At 39.0% G+C, this 17,932-nt stretch overlaps 1 protein-coding gene across 2 annotated transcripts in view; it reads right to left on the bottom strand.

The window, feature by feature from the left end:
- Nucleotides 1-17,932, bottom strand: part of GRHL2 (grainyhead like transcription factor 2) — a 45,806-nt gene that overhangs the window by 19,511 nt on the left and 8,363 nt on the right. For both annotated transcript variants that reach the window (XM_053467092.1, XM_053467094.1), the window contains exons 2-7: nt 9,920-10,106; nt 8,649-8,716; nt 6,477-6,867; nt 5,972-6,027; nt 4,907-5,060; nt 2,519-2,630 (exon numbers count right to left, since the gene is read on the bottom strand). In XM_053467092.1, the coding sequence (XP_053323067.1) occupies nt 2,519-2,630; nt 4,907-5,060; nt 5,972-6,027; nt 6,477-6,867; nt 8,649-8,716; nt 9,920-10,106 (968 nt within the window). The remainder of the gene's footprint in view (nt 1-2,518; nt 2,631-4,906; nt 5,061-5,971; nt 6,028-6,476; nt 6,868-8,648; nt 8,717-9,919; nt 10,107-17,932) is intronic.

Genomic DNA, 17,932 nt, shown 5'->3' with positions numbered 1-17,932 from the left:
CAGATGGGTGATCTTGGGCACAAAGTTAGATGTTTGTAATAAGGTCCCGTCACTATGGGGAAAAGGGGATATAATTCCCTTTGAGGCTATTTGAATGACTGGCACTTTTTATTGACAAGCATTAATTAGCACTCCTTATAATCACAGGCAAAATATATGTCAGGCTGTAATGACATGGAACGGATAGGTCATTCAAAGTTTCCGGATAAAACATTTCAGTGACCACTCTTTGGTGCCATCTGTCTTGGTACCAGTTCGGTACCAGTTCGGCCCTACAGTGAAGTACAATAACATCTTTGCAGCGCAAGTATCTTTTTAGTTACTCTTTGTTTGTGGTAATTCTTGTACTGCATGTTCCAAAACTGCTGATGCCAACCAATCACTGGTCTGAAATGATTTTTCATCATGCCGATAACAGTTGGCTAAGTTCCCAGACCTATTCTTGTCATTGAGCCGCCAAAAATGTCCCCACCGGTGCAAAAACAAGAGGATTATATATAATAATACATCCCATGGCCGTGAAGGGCTTTAAGTTGATTTGTAACTTTTCTGAAATACTACATTTTCAATACACTGTTTTATTGTCTTTAAACACTAAAATAAGCAATATATAGCTATTATAATCCAATTCACAAATATACCTTGGAGAAAAGGTACCTTAACTTTTGTCAGAATTTGCATGATTTCTGCCCCTATTGGGTGATCAGATTCTCAGTAGCGGCACTTTTTAAAGGTCTCTTATTACGGAATGATCCCTAATCTCCCCAACTGGCACATTAACACTATCAAGGACCATGCCAAGTCGGTACTGCCTCCATAGTGCTCAGCACCAAGAAAAAGGCAGCGTGGTGGAATATGATGTCATCTCCCAGCACGCAGACATAGCAGGACTATGAGGAGGGGGCATCTTTTGCCGTCGCTCTGGGTTAAGCCTATATGGCAGTGCTGAAGATTAGAGCAGTGACGTCAACATATTGTGCTTTTTGTCTACATCCATGGCACAGATGGTATTTTTTTTTAACCCGTTTACTAGTAAACAAAATAACAAATCAAAATAAGATTTATACCATATTGTATGGATCGAATACTTTTTTTTTTCTTTAGTACCTCTTGCTGATGTTGATGACAAGTGCATGTCACATAGCAGTCATGCAGAAGAGTACTTTGAAAACGGAAGAAGCATATATTTTTACTAATCTACCAATATGAACAACCACACCAAAAAAAAACAACAGCTAAGAAACATAAGCATCTTATCTTGTATTTGTTTGTAGTGGAAGAAAGGAGAGGTCACAAAGCAAGTTACTATGTATCAGTCTTGAGTAGCAATACCAGTTTGTGGGTATTGTCCAGAATGATTATTTCATACACCTGACAAAAAGAGACTCACAATGCTCAGTCATTGGCAAAGAAAGGGAAAAAAACGAAGAACGTGTAAAACAGCACACAAAGGTGGAGCTTCATATTTCTATTATTGCTTTAGCCTCTGACATACAATAGTCAATGTTTGTATGAGAACCTATGAAAGAAATCAGTTCACGTAATGTAAACAGGGCCGGTGCTTTGTTTGCTGCGGACGTCACATCGCTCTGGGATTTCCAGTTTCATACTGGGAACACTCAGATATTGTTTAGAGAAAAGTTATTTCAAGATCAGTCTCTCTTATTTAACTTTTCAGGTGCCGCTGGCATAGGTGTGTCATCAACTGCAAACATTGTAAAACACACAAATAATTTACAAAGCTTCATGCATTTTGCTTCCTTTATGACTTAAATAACCACAATAGTATTTTCAAAAACCTTCTAATGGTATCGTTTCCCCAAGTTGAGCAATCGATGAAACTCTCAATGGAGCTTGCTGTTTGATGGTATAGGAGTAAGCCACACGTCCCGGATTGCCCGGGACATTCCCGGTATGGGACTTTAAGTCCCGGGCAGCCTCAGTCCGGGACAATGCATTGTCTCGGAATTGAAGTGCCGTCTTTTTTTTTTTTCCCCGACATAGAGGGGAGAGAGGGGAGCAGAGCGGTCGCTCATTAAGTTTTCAGCAACCGCTCAGCGCCCCCCTGTCTCCTCCACGAGGCCTCTATCTCGGTTGCAGTGCCGGCATGTCATGCTGCGCGCTGGAATATGATGTCGAGGCTACCTCTGTCAAAATCTGCGTAATGTGGTTTACCATTAAAATATGCAATGAACACCTCACTCTTACCCACATGTCTATCAATTATTCTTTTCTCCCAAGAAATCCCTGCTCCTACTGACTATGGGGCACTAGGGGTTCAATACATAGAACTGAGGAGCACAGAATGTGAACCAAATAAGTATTGGGTCCAGAGAACCAATGATTAAATTAATTTTAAAAAGCGTAAGCCAGAGGCAGATTCGATATTGCAGAATGTGTGAACTTTCCAGGGGATAAATATAACCATTTCGCAAGTCACAATTTATACGGGTTCTGTGGCCACGGGTTCTCTGTGTAATTTAGACATTTCCCTTAATCCCACCTGTTTTTTACTTACCGATGTCCAGTACCCGCTGCTTTGCCGTGTGCTGTCGGGAATGCCAGTATTTCCAGTATTTTAACTGTTCATCCCGATTTTTATCTTCACTGAACACAACCATTATCACACTCTGTGCAGAAATATTGTAAACATATATGTTAACAAACGTGTATCAATACAGTACGGCCTCACATATATATAGTTATACTATGCATATCTTTCCAATGCATCACAATATACTAATTAATGTATTAAAAAGTAGTATGTTTATACAGTATACAGATGTGTTGTCAGTTTTTTTTTTAATATATATATATATATATATATATATATATATATATATACCTATGGGTAAACTGCCTGCTCCATCAGACTATGACCTGTTCTGTTTTAACCCCATGTTTCCAAAGTATGGATACCCTTTTCCTTTGTAAGCTGTGAAACATTTTGGGGAATCGACCATATAAGACGACCTCGGAAGTTTTAGGCTCCGGCTTTTCAGAGTCCCATCTCTTTGGGTAGCCTAAGGAGATTGGTGGGTGGGGTGGATGTTGTCAGTGGGTGTGGTCTATTCAACTATGGGCCGGACTAGCCCCAACCACCTTATATTTGTACAGGGTGGGAGAGGGAGAGGGGACAGACTCAGAGAAGTAGACCTGGAGAAGCAGAGTTTGACCCGTAGTCTCCGGACAAAACCTTGAGCGTTTCCAGGTGCATATAAGTGGTTATGGATAGAGCCATATTAGCCCAAGAGAGGATGGAGTCGTTAGTCTTTAGTTAAAGTTAATACCTTTTATTGGGCCAATGTAGGAAAAGATCTCAAGTCACAAAAGCTTTCAGATCATGGAGAGACTTCTGAGGTCCAGAAAGTTTATGTGCCTTTCATCTTTTTCTACATTGGCCCAATAAAAAGGTATCAACATGGATATATTTGAAACAATTTATTCATTTATTATTTAGATTTTTTTCCTTCCTGAGCGTTAGTTGTGGTTGAAAAGCTACGTATATTATGTCTTCTTCTCTAGACATGAAGTGCGTCGGTCTGGGGTGCTGCAAGATACCTTGAGCAGGACCTACTAACCTGTTACGTTATGCACCACTTGCTATATGTCCTGTTTATTATATTTAATAATAATACACAATGGGTGCCAGTGACCGACCTGTTGGAGACTACTGCTTGATCACTCTGGGACTGACCTACAAATGACCTTTGCTCAGGTGCATTATACTTTATGTCCTGTCCAGTTAGGCTCCCTGCTCCACAATCCATTTCTCGCAGAGCATCAAGTATTTGTTTTTTTTCACATTATTAACAAAGATCCATCGGCTGGTGCATCCTTACTCAGTTTGTTTCTATTCTACAGACTCGGTTGTAACAACGCTATGGAATCTGCTGGCGCTATATACATAAATGCAGTGTACTGCATCACTTTGCTTGTGGGCATAATGCAGCTTGTTACGTGTATGCATCCGCACACCTAATTATAGCATAGCACAGCCATATTGGAAAAAAATTGTCAGAAAAAAGCTTCAGTTTCATTTGCTTTGCATGTATTTATTACGAAGGCAAATTATCTGGTGGGTGTTTGTTCAAGCAAATAAAAAAAATCATGTGTTGCCCATAAGCAGCTGCTGCAATCTTTGTTCACCTAGTCGGCATACCCCACCCTTCCCTCTTCCACCTAGTCATGTAATAACCTGCAGATATACTGGCATCAAATTATTTTATATGAATCCTCTTCTAGACGACAACCACTCCCTGATATATGGAATGTTTGAAAGGTAACATAACCTAACACATGAGGATTAACATTCCAGCAGAAAATGGTTCAAGCTAAGTCCAGATTCATTCATTCATTCACACACACACATTATATATATATATATATATATATATATATATATATATATATATATATATATATATATAGTGGAAGCATTATTAAACACTCATCCACATCTACCAGATTTTTCCCAGAAATCCCATGGTGCTGCCACAACCACAAGGAATTCTGGGTACGCACAATATATATTGTGTGTATGTAAAGCACTGGTATAGCATTCAGATATAAAGATAAAGCAGTCATAATTCACACAATAACATACTCTGAATGTATCAGAGTGTAACGGGTATGGGTAAGTAGTATATGACTGCAAATAATCATGCAGAGTTTCTTTATATTTCTTTATATACTGAAAGTACTCCCTACAGTGCAGGTTCCCCGGGTTATCACACAATCAGCTCTTTCGTGGCAGTAAAACATCTAAATGAAAGTTGGGGAGACTGCCTGATCCACCTATGCTCATTTCAGGAGATCCTGGAAACTAATATTCTATTAGGGCCAACAATAAATATAGTTTTATAACAAGTTACCCCAAAAGGCATTTGAAAATATAAATACTTACCCTCACTTTGCTGATTGGGTGCCTGAAACACTTGTTGGCTCCAGTTTCACTGAGCGTCACAGCATAAAACTGTCCTTTGTTTAAATAAGTCATTGGCCCCTCTCCTTGTTTTTGGCGCAGAGATTTTGTTGCTTCTAGAGTATACTGGAACGTGCTACAAACGAGGACAAGAAAAAGCATTAACAGAAACAAATGTGGCATCGTGACTGTTCTTCTGTACAAAATGACTGCCTGTCTTCTGCAGAACATAAGTTTTGGAATTTAGTTTTAGTTTTGGAATTTCACATCCATTTCTGCAAGAAAACCTGACTTTCAGATGGCGAAACAGAAAGTGGTGACATGGTGAGCATAGGAAACAAGAACGACCAGCAGTTATATTTTTTGGTATCTCACTTTATTTCATAATAATTCAGAACGAAAATGATTAAGAAAAGTAAAAAGGAAAATTATTTCCTTACTTTTTTTATATAAAAAATTATTTTCCTTATTACCTAACAGGGACTTAATTGGCAGACATGATCGGGGAAGGCAAAGTATCCGTAGCAAGCCTGATACTATCTTCACGCCTGATACTATCTTCACCAGGCCGTGATGCTTATATCAGTCAAGTAATATTTTAAGAACATTGGATATTTGTTGCAAAAATGTTTATAAATGATATTATTGCAAAAATTTATTGCAATTAATTATTGCAAAAATTATAATGTTAAACTATGGTAAGAAAATCTGAAATGTGCTTGGTTAAGTCATGGATGTTAATAAAGTTTGACATAAATTCTTTAAAAAAGGGAAAGATTTATAAAGATTACAAAGATTATAAATCCACTGTGGAAACAGATCTAATTGATAAAAATAAATGGCATTTTATTCGTCTCCATTTCTCATCTCGATTCCAATATTATATATCTGACACATTTTCTAAGAGTGTTTTCAGATTTGTAATTATACCATAAATACATCAGTTTTTATTAATTTGACAAACACTGACATCAATCTCATATAAAATCTGCAAATTTTATTAATGTCAGCATTTACAGAACTCTTTATATAGATCTTAAAACATACCTCGCTGTCTGATCATACATGAATTCTTCAGCTCCTATTGAAGAGCTTCGATATTTCTACAAACACAATAAAAAAAACTTCATAATAAATACTTATTTAAAAAATGGAAATATTCCTACTAGGAATATCAAATAGGAAACACGCACTTTTTTATATAGAGAAACTACCATTAATAACAAGTAAAAAATATTAGTAAAATCATTAGTGGTAAAATATCATTAATTAACTGTGGGGGGGCAATAAGGAGTTAATAAAATTGAAATAAAACTGATGAACAAATACTGAGATATTTTGGTTGTGATAGCGAATGTGTCTTTTTGGTGGGGCTGTTTGCTGCGTGGTCCGATGGGATAATGGTCTGGATCGTTGATCTGTACAACATTTCCAGCAGGGCAACTGCTTACAAGGCAGTACAACCCCAATAGCACCCATCTTTCAAAATTGAGGGCAATAGGTAAAATATAATTAAACTTTTAACTGAAAAAGGAGAAGAGCTAGTTCTTACATCAGTGACTCCTTCTTTGAAGGTCTCATTATATGTGCTGTCTGGAGTACTGCGCTGGTCATCCTTGAGGTAGCCTGTATGGGTAGTAACATTATGGACTCCATAGTGAGTTTGTTCAAAGATAACTCCTCTAGGCTCCTCGCTTTCTGCCCTGTATGGCACTGAAGAGCTCATAAATACCGGAGTGAACTCTTCCGCCTTTACCACAGCCACTGCGGATGCCGGAGCAGACGTGGGGCTTTCAGGCACGGTGTTGTTGAACTGCTCTCTCTTGGTAGACTCCGCGGTCTCTGTATTGAGGGACAGGTTGACAGGAGCCGTTTTCAAAACTTGAACCCGGTTTTCACCAGGACTCAGGTTATTTGGGGTTTCATTGTTTGGAAGACAATTTCTAGAAAACAACAAATAGAAACAGTAATAGCATCAGAGAAAGAGTCAAGAATAGAAATCCTTTGAAACCTCCAACACATGAAAGTCCAGAATGCTGTGCTGTGGTCCATATTAACTATTCTCATACAATGGAAGGGAATTACAAACAATATATAAAATCTCCCAAAGTAAGCATGAGCAGAAATATAATCTGACGTTTTACCAGCATTCTCAAATTATGTATTTCTAATGTACGTGTGAGTAAACTTAACAAGTATAAGACACTAATGGTCTTTACCTGTGACTATCTGAGTTTAATACTGGTAAGCAGAGCTTAGCATTAAAGGAAAGTCCGTTTTACTTTTTTACAAACCGCCTGGTCTAAGATCATCTTAGGTGCTCATATATCTTTAAGAGTCTTTAGATTACTGCTTGTTTGTATTTCAGAACAGTACCGGTAATGAGACATTTGTTAAGCTTTTGAAAACCTTTGATAAACTGAGCGCTGTATCTTTTTTCAGTTCCATCAATGAGCGGAATAGCTTTCATGTGTTTTATGATTCTCCTTATCATCTCAGTATGATAGGAAGGGACTGTAATTATTATATCTACAGCAAGAAAAATATTGCAACTTGAAGAAGCTACGAGGATATGCATACGCATTAATTGTAGGATTATACAATACAGGTCTACAGCCTTGGGCAAGACCTGCCGAAATACCCCAAAACCCATTTTGATGGCCAGTACTATTCAACACAATGGCACGCAAACGATGGGGTACGCTGTCTGCCATCACAAACTATCTTCCTGTTTTCTTTAAATCCTATACATTTGCTTTGTAATCGGTGCAGAAGACAGTATATGAGTGTCCAAAATGCCTCTTAATGTACATAAAAGGTATACAGTGGTACAGTGTTCTAGAATGAAATAAAGCACACTTGGTAAAAATGCTACTATTATTGGATAACTAAATATAATGGATTACAGGCTTTCGAGACTACGTAGATAATATGTCTGAAGAAGAGAGACAGAAGACGTGTGCGAATGGACCAAACACCAAAAAATTGTTTCTGCCCTTTGGGTTCACACGAAATATGGAAAATGCTTCACTTTCCCTGCGCATCCATATTCATTATTCTGGCCTGGTGTGGTATTTCTCCAATCGAGGAAGAGGATGAGCACTGTGGCTCCGCCATGTTGCGGTAGTACTACACCAAGCCAGAATAATGAAGTTGGTTCTTTCTCTGTGGATCCATCTGCTTTATTCTGGGCTCTTGGAGTACTTCAGCAAAAGGGCGAGCGCACTGAGCACCCCACAGGAACAGCTTCTCCCCGTCAGTCCAATCGGGGGAGGCTGTGTCTACGGAGGCTACAAGCTTTTGCAGAAGTGATCCGGGAGGCCAGGTTAACTGCGCAGATAGCGGGGAGAAGTGGACCAAAAAGAATGACAGATGAGCAAGAAAAGGCAAAGATAGGGAGAGAAAGCGTGAGTGAGAGTGCAAAAAAAACAACAAAATACAAATGAAAATTCTCTGCTTTCTGTTTGTTTCGTTTGGGGTCGGGACATTCGTACAAATTAACAAAGCTTCATTAATATTCGTACAAATCTGAAAGTCTAAATCTAAAAGCTTGCAATTGATTATACTTTAGTTAGCCAATAAATGTATCAATTAATGCACCATACGTGTTAGGGCTGATATATGAAACATACTATTAGATATTATTACAAAGAATTGGTCAGTAAAATGAGGATATTGGTGCCAGATATATTATTTTCATGTATGGAAGGTATTAAGCGATTACCTTTTATCTTGTTCATTGTGTACATCAATTAATTTGTTTAAAGGCAGAAGTCTTTTCTCCCTCGGGACCTGAAACCAATACAATATTATTTATACAAGTAAGCATTGCATAAAAAAGAAAAAAGTTTAATGGTGAGTGATAAACTACGTAACAAACGTCCAACTTGTTGAATATGTAAGAGTACTCAGAATACATGTATGTGATACACTTATAATGCAACAGGTAATATCAGCGTCTGCCCACGTAAACCACAGCAAAATGACTGCGGTTACTATTTACTAACTAAAATTATGAGAAATGCAGACTAACAAGAACATAATCTGGGGATTTAAAAAAAAAATTATCCTCAATTTTAAATATTCATAAATTGTACATTCAGATGTGCCTCATTTCCTTTAAAAATGACATTTTGTGTGGTGTTAGATTTATATAGCTTGGGTGAAGGTATATGTTGTCACATATAAGCTAAAGAGAATGTTCGGTCTGCATCACAATATGCTACAGTAAATTCCTACAAAGTCACAATATGTGCACATTAACATCAGAAAATGTTTTAAAATAATTATATGTCATCAAATACCGTCTGCATTTAAATACCTTACTCTTTCACATAGCTATCAATAGGTCCCGTATCATTTTTTCCTTTTCCCTTCGTTTTACTAGACATTATATAACAAATTACATATAACACAATAAAATACTGTACAAAAATCTTTTTATTTTTATAAATATTTAGGTGCAGCGGAGACCATTTTTCTATCTTTACATTCCCATTCCCCAGATACATGTATTATTACATTTCCTCTTCTAGGCGTTTTAATCCTATTAATACATTATTAGAATGTTCTTGCTTCAAAATGCCTCTCTCCATTTCTTATCGTCGGCCACAAAGCAACCTCTGAGGTTTATGGCTATACTGAATTGCCTAATTGCATTAATCCAGCCCCTATGTATTATTACCTGAAGATCATTCTCCCAATCTTTTATAGCTGGAAATATAAGTGGATTCTAATTGTATGCAATTATAAATCGAATTTGTATTTCCTAAACAATCGAGTGTATAAAAAACTTCAGTAGGTCTCATAGTTAAAACCCCTCCACAGCTGCACCCCCAAAACAAACATGTCCCTCTTCAGCCATTAGAAGTGTTGGAAGGCACCCATAAGAGATTGTAATATTGTTTCTGAGCCACTATGGTTAGTATATTAGATTAAACGCTAAGTCTGCCCAGTGGAGGGAATCACATGGAAGAGAATCTACATGTATCCTACCTTATAATAGTCATACAAAAGTCCCAGAGCAGCGGCGCTGTCTTCATCTCCATTGATACTCATCATAGCCTTTGTAGCTGCGGTCAAAGGATTTTCCAGGTAGGACTTCCATGCCTCATCTTCACTGGTGTAGGACCGTAGGGTATTAAAAGCTGCTTCATTGGGAACCACAACCACAAGCCTTTTACTAGAAAAGCATATGAAACTTACAGTTAGATAAAAATGTACATTATAAATGATATATACACAAATATATACCTATATAGTATACTTTAATCATAGCTGGGAATTTCCCAGGCTGGCTAGGAACCCTTTCTGTTCTATTTGAGAACCAGGACAAGTAGGATGCTTCAGGAGGATAGCTGTGCACAGGCTTATGGCAACCACCTTAAACAAGAGGGGGGCTGGGGGATAAACATTTTTATTTCATTCCCCCCTTTATTTATCATGTGTGGCGTTATTTTTGTGTGCGTGTTTCAGATAGATTTTGTCTTAGTGTGTGCTGAAACTGTTGTCAATTGTAATAGCAAATAAATGTAATACTGTAGTGTAATGTAAAATTAGAAAAAGTGAACAATTGTGACATAATGTGTGAGGCTGAAGCAAAGGGGGGGATTTCAAAGTCATTCCTGGGTGATGCAAATTTTGTCTCGGATAGATACAAGAAGATAATCCTTTTCAATGACAATATGGCAGTTTTATTAATCTCTATGCAAATGATTAACAACGATTCATTAAAAGGAATCTTGAGCCTCTTGCAAAAAGGCAGGATCATGTAAAAACGTGCATATGCAAATCAATATCCTATACTTTCAGACAGTCTTAACTACCTTTGTTTGGAATACAGTTATAATTCAACAACAACAAAAAAAAGAAAATTTGAAATGCATAACACATCTGATAACGCTTACGGTGGCAACAGTGAGTTTAGTTACGATCATTACATTAATGCTGGGAAATGTATTGGTGAGGCAGGAGGATGAGCCAATATACGGTATGTAGTATATGAATTATCCTGTGTGCAGGTTACGGGGAGCACAATAATCAAATCATTATTAAGAACAACAAAATGCGTGCACAAAATAAAATGGATAGTAGATGATAGATTCAGGGCAGACAGTTAAGTAATGCAATCAAATATTCAAATTGGACAGTTGTGATCCATGGGCCGTCTTTCAATAACCGATAATAAGCTAGGTCACTGTAACCTTGTACATGAACTTTTATTCTGCACCACTCCACACAGTCTGCCACATTTTGTCCATGGGGTAACATAACCCAGAAGTCGTATTCACAGATTAAGTTCCACAATTCATCTCAACAATTCGAGAGTTGGATGTATGCAGCTATTCTCTGCCTTACTCCGGGCAGACAAGCACATACAAGCAAATATTTTAAAAAAACATTCCAATCCTTGCTCCTTTTTAAATTATTAACGATAGCGATATCACTGTAACTTCCGGCATGTTACCCCATGAATGAAAGACGCCAGGCTGTAATCGAGTGATGCTGAACAAAAGGTTTTTACTACAGTGATCCAGCCGATCATTGATTTTAAAATTTAAGAAAAGGTTGTAGGAAATTCCGGTGCTACGTATCAGATCAAATCCAACATGTATAAGACCCGGCACTGTCTCCAAATGTGAGTAGGAAGCTGTCCCTCTGGTTTAACTCAAGAATCCTCAGACCTTTCCTTCAGTAATCAAAAAAGGGTTAATCTCAAATAAAACATGTACTCTAAATCTAGTTCCAATCATAATGACCTGGGCAGGATCCCTGGTTCTTAAGGATCTCATTGAATTCAGGAGATGCTGTAGGACCAGGTGAATAAAGGTCAATAATAAATTATCTTGAGATGTTGTAGCTTCATCCATAGTAATTTATTTCCTCTCGAGAAACAAGGGATCAATCAGATACATGTGGTTTGCATACGAAAAACATTACAAGCTGGGATTGGACTGTAACGAGAGCAAATAATGTTTAAGGAATCCTCTTGTGTAGACCTCACTTATCTTGAAACTGGTAGGGTGCAACATCAGGGTTTCTACAACTTCGGACTTAAAAATGATCAGACAAAGGTCTCACGCTGAAGGCTGCCCCGTCTTTGTGTTCCACAGAATATCAGGCTTGAAACTAATATTTTTATGAACAAAATTATAAAAAGGTAGTCATCAAAAAGGAAATGTGATGTTATGAGTTACCCACAAAGGCCAGATTTTTTGCAAGCTCTCAACAGTGTCATTTTTACACTATCTATATTAGCTTTTCTTGGAATTAAGAATTCAAATAGTTTTATTTTTTTAATAGTTTATTTCAGTTTAATTATAGTTATTTGGCTGTGGATGCTGGTCCGCCTCGTCTCAAGTCTAAAACGTGTAACTAAATGTAGCATTAAAAGGTATCATTCCTAATACTGCTGAATGCCTGAACCTGTCCCAGAAATAATTAACTTTATACACGTTGACATCATTTTGCTGGAAGCACTCGCCACGTGACATCACAAATGGGTTGTTGCCATAGAAACTGAAAAGCCTTTTTAAATGTTTGTGTTGTTCTTGTGCTTTGTCCTAAAGGAGTAAAATCTTTAAGCTTTAAGGTCGGGGGAATGAATTCTCCCTAACAGTTACATTAAATTTAAAGGGCTTTGTTTCTTCTTTAATTATAAAGTGGATCAAGTTGATGCTCTTTTTGGCCGGAAATGGATTCAACTTCCACAAGTGACACCAAGATTGTTCTAGTTTGTAAAACTCATTTAACGACAACCTTTCGGCTCCAGTCTGCTCATTTCTCCTGATGTAAGGATTAAAATTGTAATCATCTCTTGGCCTTGGTCGTAGGCTCAGGATCGCTGTATGCCTATACCATGCATGTCCCTCATTGTATTAGCCACTACCACTTCTGATGGGAGACTGTTCCATTTATCTACCACCTTCCTTACATTACATCTAAACATCTGAGCCTTTAATTTTTGTTTAAACATTTCCCCTCCTGTACTTTTTAAGTATTTACATATCTCTATCACATCTCCCCTCTCTCTTCTCTCCTCCAAGCTACATATACTGAGGTCCATCGGTGTTCTTATTCTGCAAGCGATTTAGCATTTCTCGAGTACGGCAGGCTACATTAAATATTTTTTGGCTTTAAACTTGGAACGATGTCACATAGTTTTGTGTACAGTTGGGCTTTTCCAAGAAGGCTAACATTTACAAAAGACAACGTTACGCAAGCATGTAAATAAAGGATGCCATTAATTAGAAACTGGGGGTTAACTGAAGCCAGATGCAAATTCCCCTTGTAACCGTCAAAAACTCTTTGAATATTTGGACTCATTGGGGTACATGAAAAGGAAAAAAAAATCTAATGTATGCTTAAATCCACTATATAGTTGTGCTGTGTTAGTCGTAGAAAGAAAAAAGAGCACATTTGATAAATACGATATCTTTATTGGCTAACTGAAATACAATAGATTGCGAGCTTTTGAGGTCACCAAGTGCTCTTCTTCATGCTATGTCCAGATTAAGACACTCTTGGTTTCAATTTGTTCCTGGAACAGACCCCTAGATCTCTTTTGGTTTTCCCCCCATAATAAGATCAAAAGTTTTTTTCTTACTAACCCTGGCAATTTTATTTTATTGAATTCTACCCTTAAACACATTTTTCAGACAAAACAAGTTTTAAAAATATTTCCTTACTGTGGGTACATTCATTTTTATTTCAGTGCATCTGTCCTGTATCTGTCCTGCCCCCATGCCTATAACAAGCTGGGGGGGAGGGGTAATAAAATGTCCTCTATTTCCCTTTTAATAAACCAGGTTAGCTTAGCCCAGACAGCGCCATATATAAAAATGGTGGCACTTGTCCTGTGCAGCTACCTTGTGGCCCTATGCCACTCATGCGTGTGTGAACGCAAGGATGTCATGTAAATGACAATTAGCTGTTCTATTTACTACCACCGCCATCATTCACTATTCTAGCTGCCCAGCCACCCCAACCCCCGCCACGCAAAAAAAAATTGTCTGAAATGAGTAATTACCTCCACTCCCCCTGAAATGTTCCCATTATTGGCTTTAGACTTCCAGTTACACGTTATTATCATTAATCCTTAAAGGATTTGTCATATTGATCTCAGTTAAAGGTGCAGCACATTCACGCCCAGGCTCCAACCACTCTTCATGCAAGAGCGTCTAGGACAAAACCCAAGTCACGAGACCTGTGCGGAGTGTACAAGTAACACAAATGACTTTGACCTATCTCTAATCTATGCATACATCTCTACTATCTGGACTATACCAGCTGTTTAGAAGGTTGTCAAACTCTGGAGACCTTATTAGCGTTCAAGAACCTTCTACACAGACCACGAAGAATGGACATTTGTACCAAGTACTATAAAATGTAATGAATTTTGTGAACATGTACATTATAAATATAGAAAAGAGTTTCAAGAGGACATTGAGGTCATGTATAATATGCAATTCCATTGGAAGCATCCTAATAAATGGGAAAATTGGAATGTTATGCCAGAAACTTGTTCAGGGGTCTCAAACTATGACTTTTTAGGTATCTCAAAAAATTTATGTATCCTCGTGTTAATAGAAGTGATTTCTCGCAATTTGATACAGCTGTCTTATCTTAGGCTGGAATCTCCTGGCCTTCCTGCCTGTTTCCATGCCTCGCATCTGTCCTGATTCATGTAGGACAGTCCCAATTTTGTGGGCTCGTGTCCAGAATCGATGACCCGTTCCCATAATGCCGTCCTGAATGCTTATTTTCCTCAGTTATTCAGTTGATCAAGCAACACATAGTAGGGGAAGATACACAGGTGCAGGGTGGCCACGTCAGCCATGGTTTCCAGGACATGTGGACGTTTTTCATATTGATGACCAGCCCAGGTAAAGTGCTGCCCTTCAGTATGGGGGGTTGTATAGACTCATGGAAGGCGAACAATTAGTCAGTTAAACCAGGGCTCGACAAATTTGTTGTGAATCTAGGCGCCAGGTAAAAAAGTTAGTAGCCAGGATTTTTTTTAAACTAACAGTTGGTCAGGAGTGATCTGATCATCATCAGCCCACTTACTAAACTCACAGCGTTTGACCTGGAAGCACCCTGGACTTTCAGGTCAGTGCTGGGTTTTTTTTTTATTATTATTATTATTTTAACCCTTTCAATGCTGATGTTCCATTGGAGCACAGCATTGACTGATATTTAGTCCTAACAAGCTTGTGGGGACAAATGTTAACCTCTGCAATGCCACGAATGTGTCATACATAATTGTGGCATTGAAAGGGTTAACGCTGCACTGTCGCTCTCAGGGAGCGATCAGGCAGCAGGGGGGTGTTGGGGCTGGTCTCCACACTCATGTGGAGACCAAAGAACCCTCTCCCCCTGTCGCTGAAGCTGCCTCTGGCAGCTGGGAGTCAATTGCTGGTCTATAGACCAGCTATTGCAGGGGGGGTCTCTCTGAGGACTGCTGTAGGCTTCCATGCCTACAGAAGTCATCAAAGGGCTTATGGAGGCTCGTTTTTGCTGTTGCTGACCTGCCTGGGCTTCCAGGCAGACCACCAGCAGCAGAGCCCCGTACAAAACGGGAATTAACCCCTAAATGCCGCGATCGCGGCATTGAAGGGGTTAACGCTGCACTGTCGCTCTCATGGAGCGATCAGACAGCTGGGGGGTGTTGGGTCAGGTCCCCACACTTGTGTGGGGACCCAATCAACACACAACCCCCTTCCCTGAAGCTGCCTGTGGCAGCTGAAAACACGAGTGCTGATTTTCCAGCAACTGCGTTTTCAGCCTACAGGATCACTCCGTGGGAGTGATCTCAGGCTCGGGGGCGGGCTCTGAGTGGCTGTGCTGTCTGCCCAGACTCCTGGGCAGACAGCAGCAGCAGCGCCCCCGTGTGGTGACTCAGCCTCTTACATCCACAATTTTTTCTGGATGTAAGAGGCTGACAAAACCTAGGCGCCAGGACAAAATTTTCTGTCGCCACGGCGACCTGGCGCCTGGGATTTGTCGAGCCCTGAGTTAAACATCAGCATACCTGGGAACTCTCCGGGTTTGACACGCCCCGCCCCGCCCATTTCCCCTTTAAACGGGGGTGTTTCCCGCTGCCGTCAGCCGGACCACCCGCCGACATCAGCGTGCAGTCCTGGTCGCGTCCCGCAAGGGAAGGCTCCAGGTAGCCAAAGCCCAGAAGTTCCCAGGTATGTACATCGGTCATACTGCAGGGCAGCACTTTATCTGGGCTGGTCAGCAATATGGAAAAATGATATGTGTCCCGTAAAACATGGCCAATGTGGTCACCCTACACAGGTGACCCCAACGTCCCCACGTCGGCCCTGAAACTTTGTACGCACCTTATAAGCTTGCTAAAGTTCACATTGGAAAGCTATTTAAAAAAAAAATAATGTGAAAGAGACAAACATTTTAAGAGCATTTTTGGGGAATTATAAGTAGGTTTGTTCACAAATTGTTGATGGTCACATAATACACAAACAAAAATACATAAGTAATGTACCTTTCATAGATAGGCAGCATATACAAAGTAATCAAATTCAAAAAACAAAAACAAAAAAACAATAATTAAGGGGGGGGGGACTTTCTTTATGATAAGATAAAGTTAAGGCCATCTAATTCCCCTTTTCTAAGGAACGATACCACAGTATACCATTCCTGGGAACTCAAAATGTGTTGATTTTGACACTCTTTTAAATATTAACCATTTCAATAGTCTGTGTTCATCTTTTTATGCAGGTCAAATAACAAGTATCGACATAGGCAATGGGAATTTTGCATCGAAGGGAGTGGGACAGAGTTTAGCGATACGTCTGGCTGTTGCGTTTTCGATGATTTGGGTGGGGAATGGCATTTAGGAAGAAGCCGTTATCGTGTTGCAGCTTGTGTGAGGAGTTGAGAAAGTGTAGAAAGTCAAAGGGGGTGGAGGTGGCATAAGTCTGTGAGAGACTGCAAGCGAGGAGGGGAGTTCCTCTGCCTCCAGGCTGATGCTAGGTTGTTGGATTTGTTATCAGATACAAAAACTACTTAAAGATAGCAGCAGAGAAAAAAAAAAAACATTATCGTGTGTCTTAAAGCAAACACAAAACACATAAATTAAAATACTTGAAAATAAAAATAGATGTTGGATAAACCACAGCAAACACAGACGTAACAAAGAATCCTGGGTTCCCCTACCCATTGTGTTGATCACACACACACACACACACACACACACATCTATGCAACGATTTTTTGCGTGCAGTGTTCCAATAGAGGGTTATGTTGGGCAAACTGGTTAAAGAGAAGGAGCGTTGAGTTTCTTACGGTCACTTTTCACGCCAACTGTGGAGAAAGCCACCTGTCTTAGCATCTTTCTCTAGAATGATCTCTTGTACAAAGATAACGCTCAGCCCTGCCATTGTAAGTGGCTTATTAATTCCGGGTTACGTTACTCTGTTTCGCATATTAGAGAAGCAGACAAAATATAAGGTTGTGTATTAGAAAAGAAAAAGAAAAAGATTTTAATAAAAGATCCCCGGTTTTCAAAAATAATTTGCCTGCTTCAAGCTTAAAGCAGCTGATCGTAGAGGAAATACATATATGTGTATTGTTTTACATACGTTACCTTGTAACTGTTCCCCAAGAGAAACCTCGATATATTCTCCCTACTAAAATATTTTCGAAACTAAGTAAATAACCACAGTTTCTTCGCTCTGGGTGTAACAGAGTAAACGGTAGAAAACGTATCACCCCCTGACGTTCGTATACTCGCCGTTGCAGGTGCGGTATTGTTGAATGTAAACTTTGCTTTGTTTTGCACACACGCAACCACCGAGCATCCTCTTTGTTTTGCTTTACTACAACACAATTCAATTCCAATAATGTTAATTATTAACTACAGTCAAAGCTTAATTTCTGGAAAAGTTAAATTGCTGGAGGACTTCTACATGCAGGAGAAAAATAAATAAATAGATGAATAAATGTCCCTCCTCTAAATGTGCTTTTTTTTTTTTAAACATT

Source organism: Spea bombifrons, chromosome 5 (assembly GCF_027358695.1).
Source record: "Spea bombifrons isolate aSpeBom1 chromosome 5, aSpeBom1.2.pri, whole genome shotgun sequence".
In the NCBI taxonomy this organism is placed as follows: Eukaryota; Metazoa; Chordata; class Amphibia; order Anura; family Pelobatidae; genus Spea; species Spea bombifrons.
This window is presented reverse-complemented; position numbering and strand designations above follow the sequence as displayed.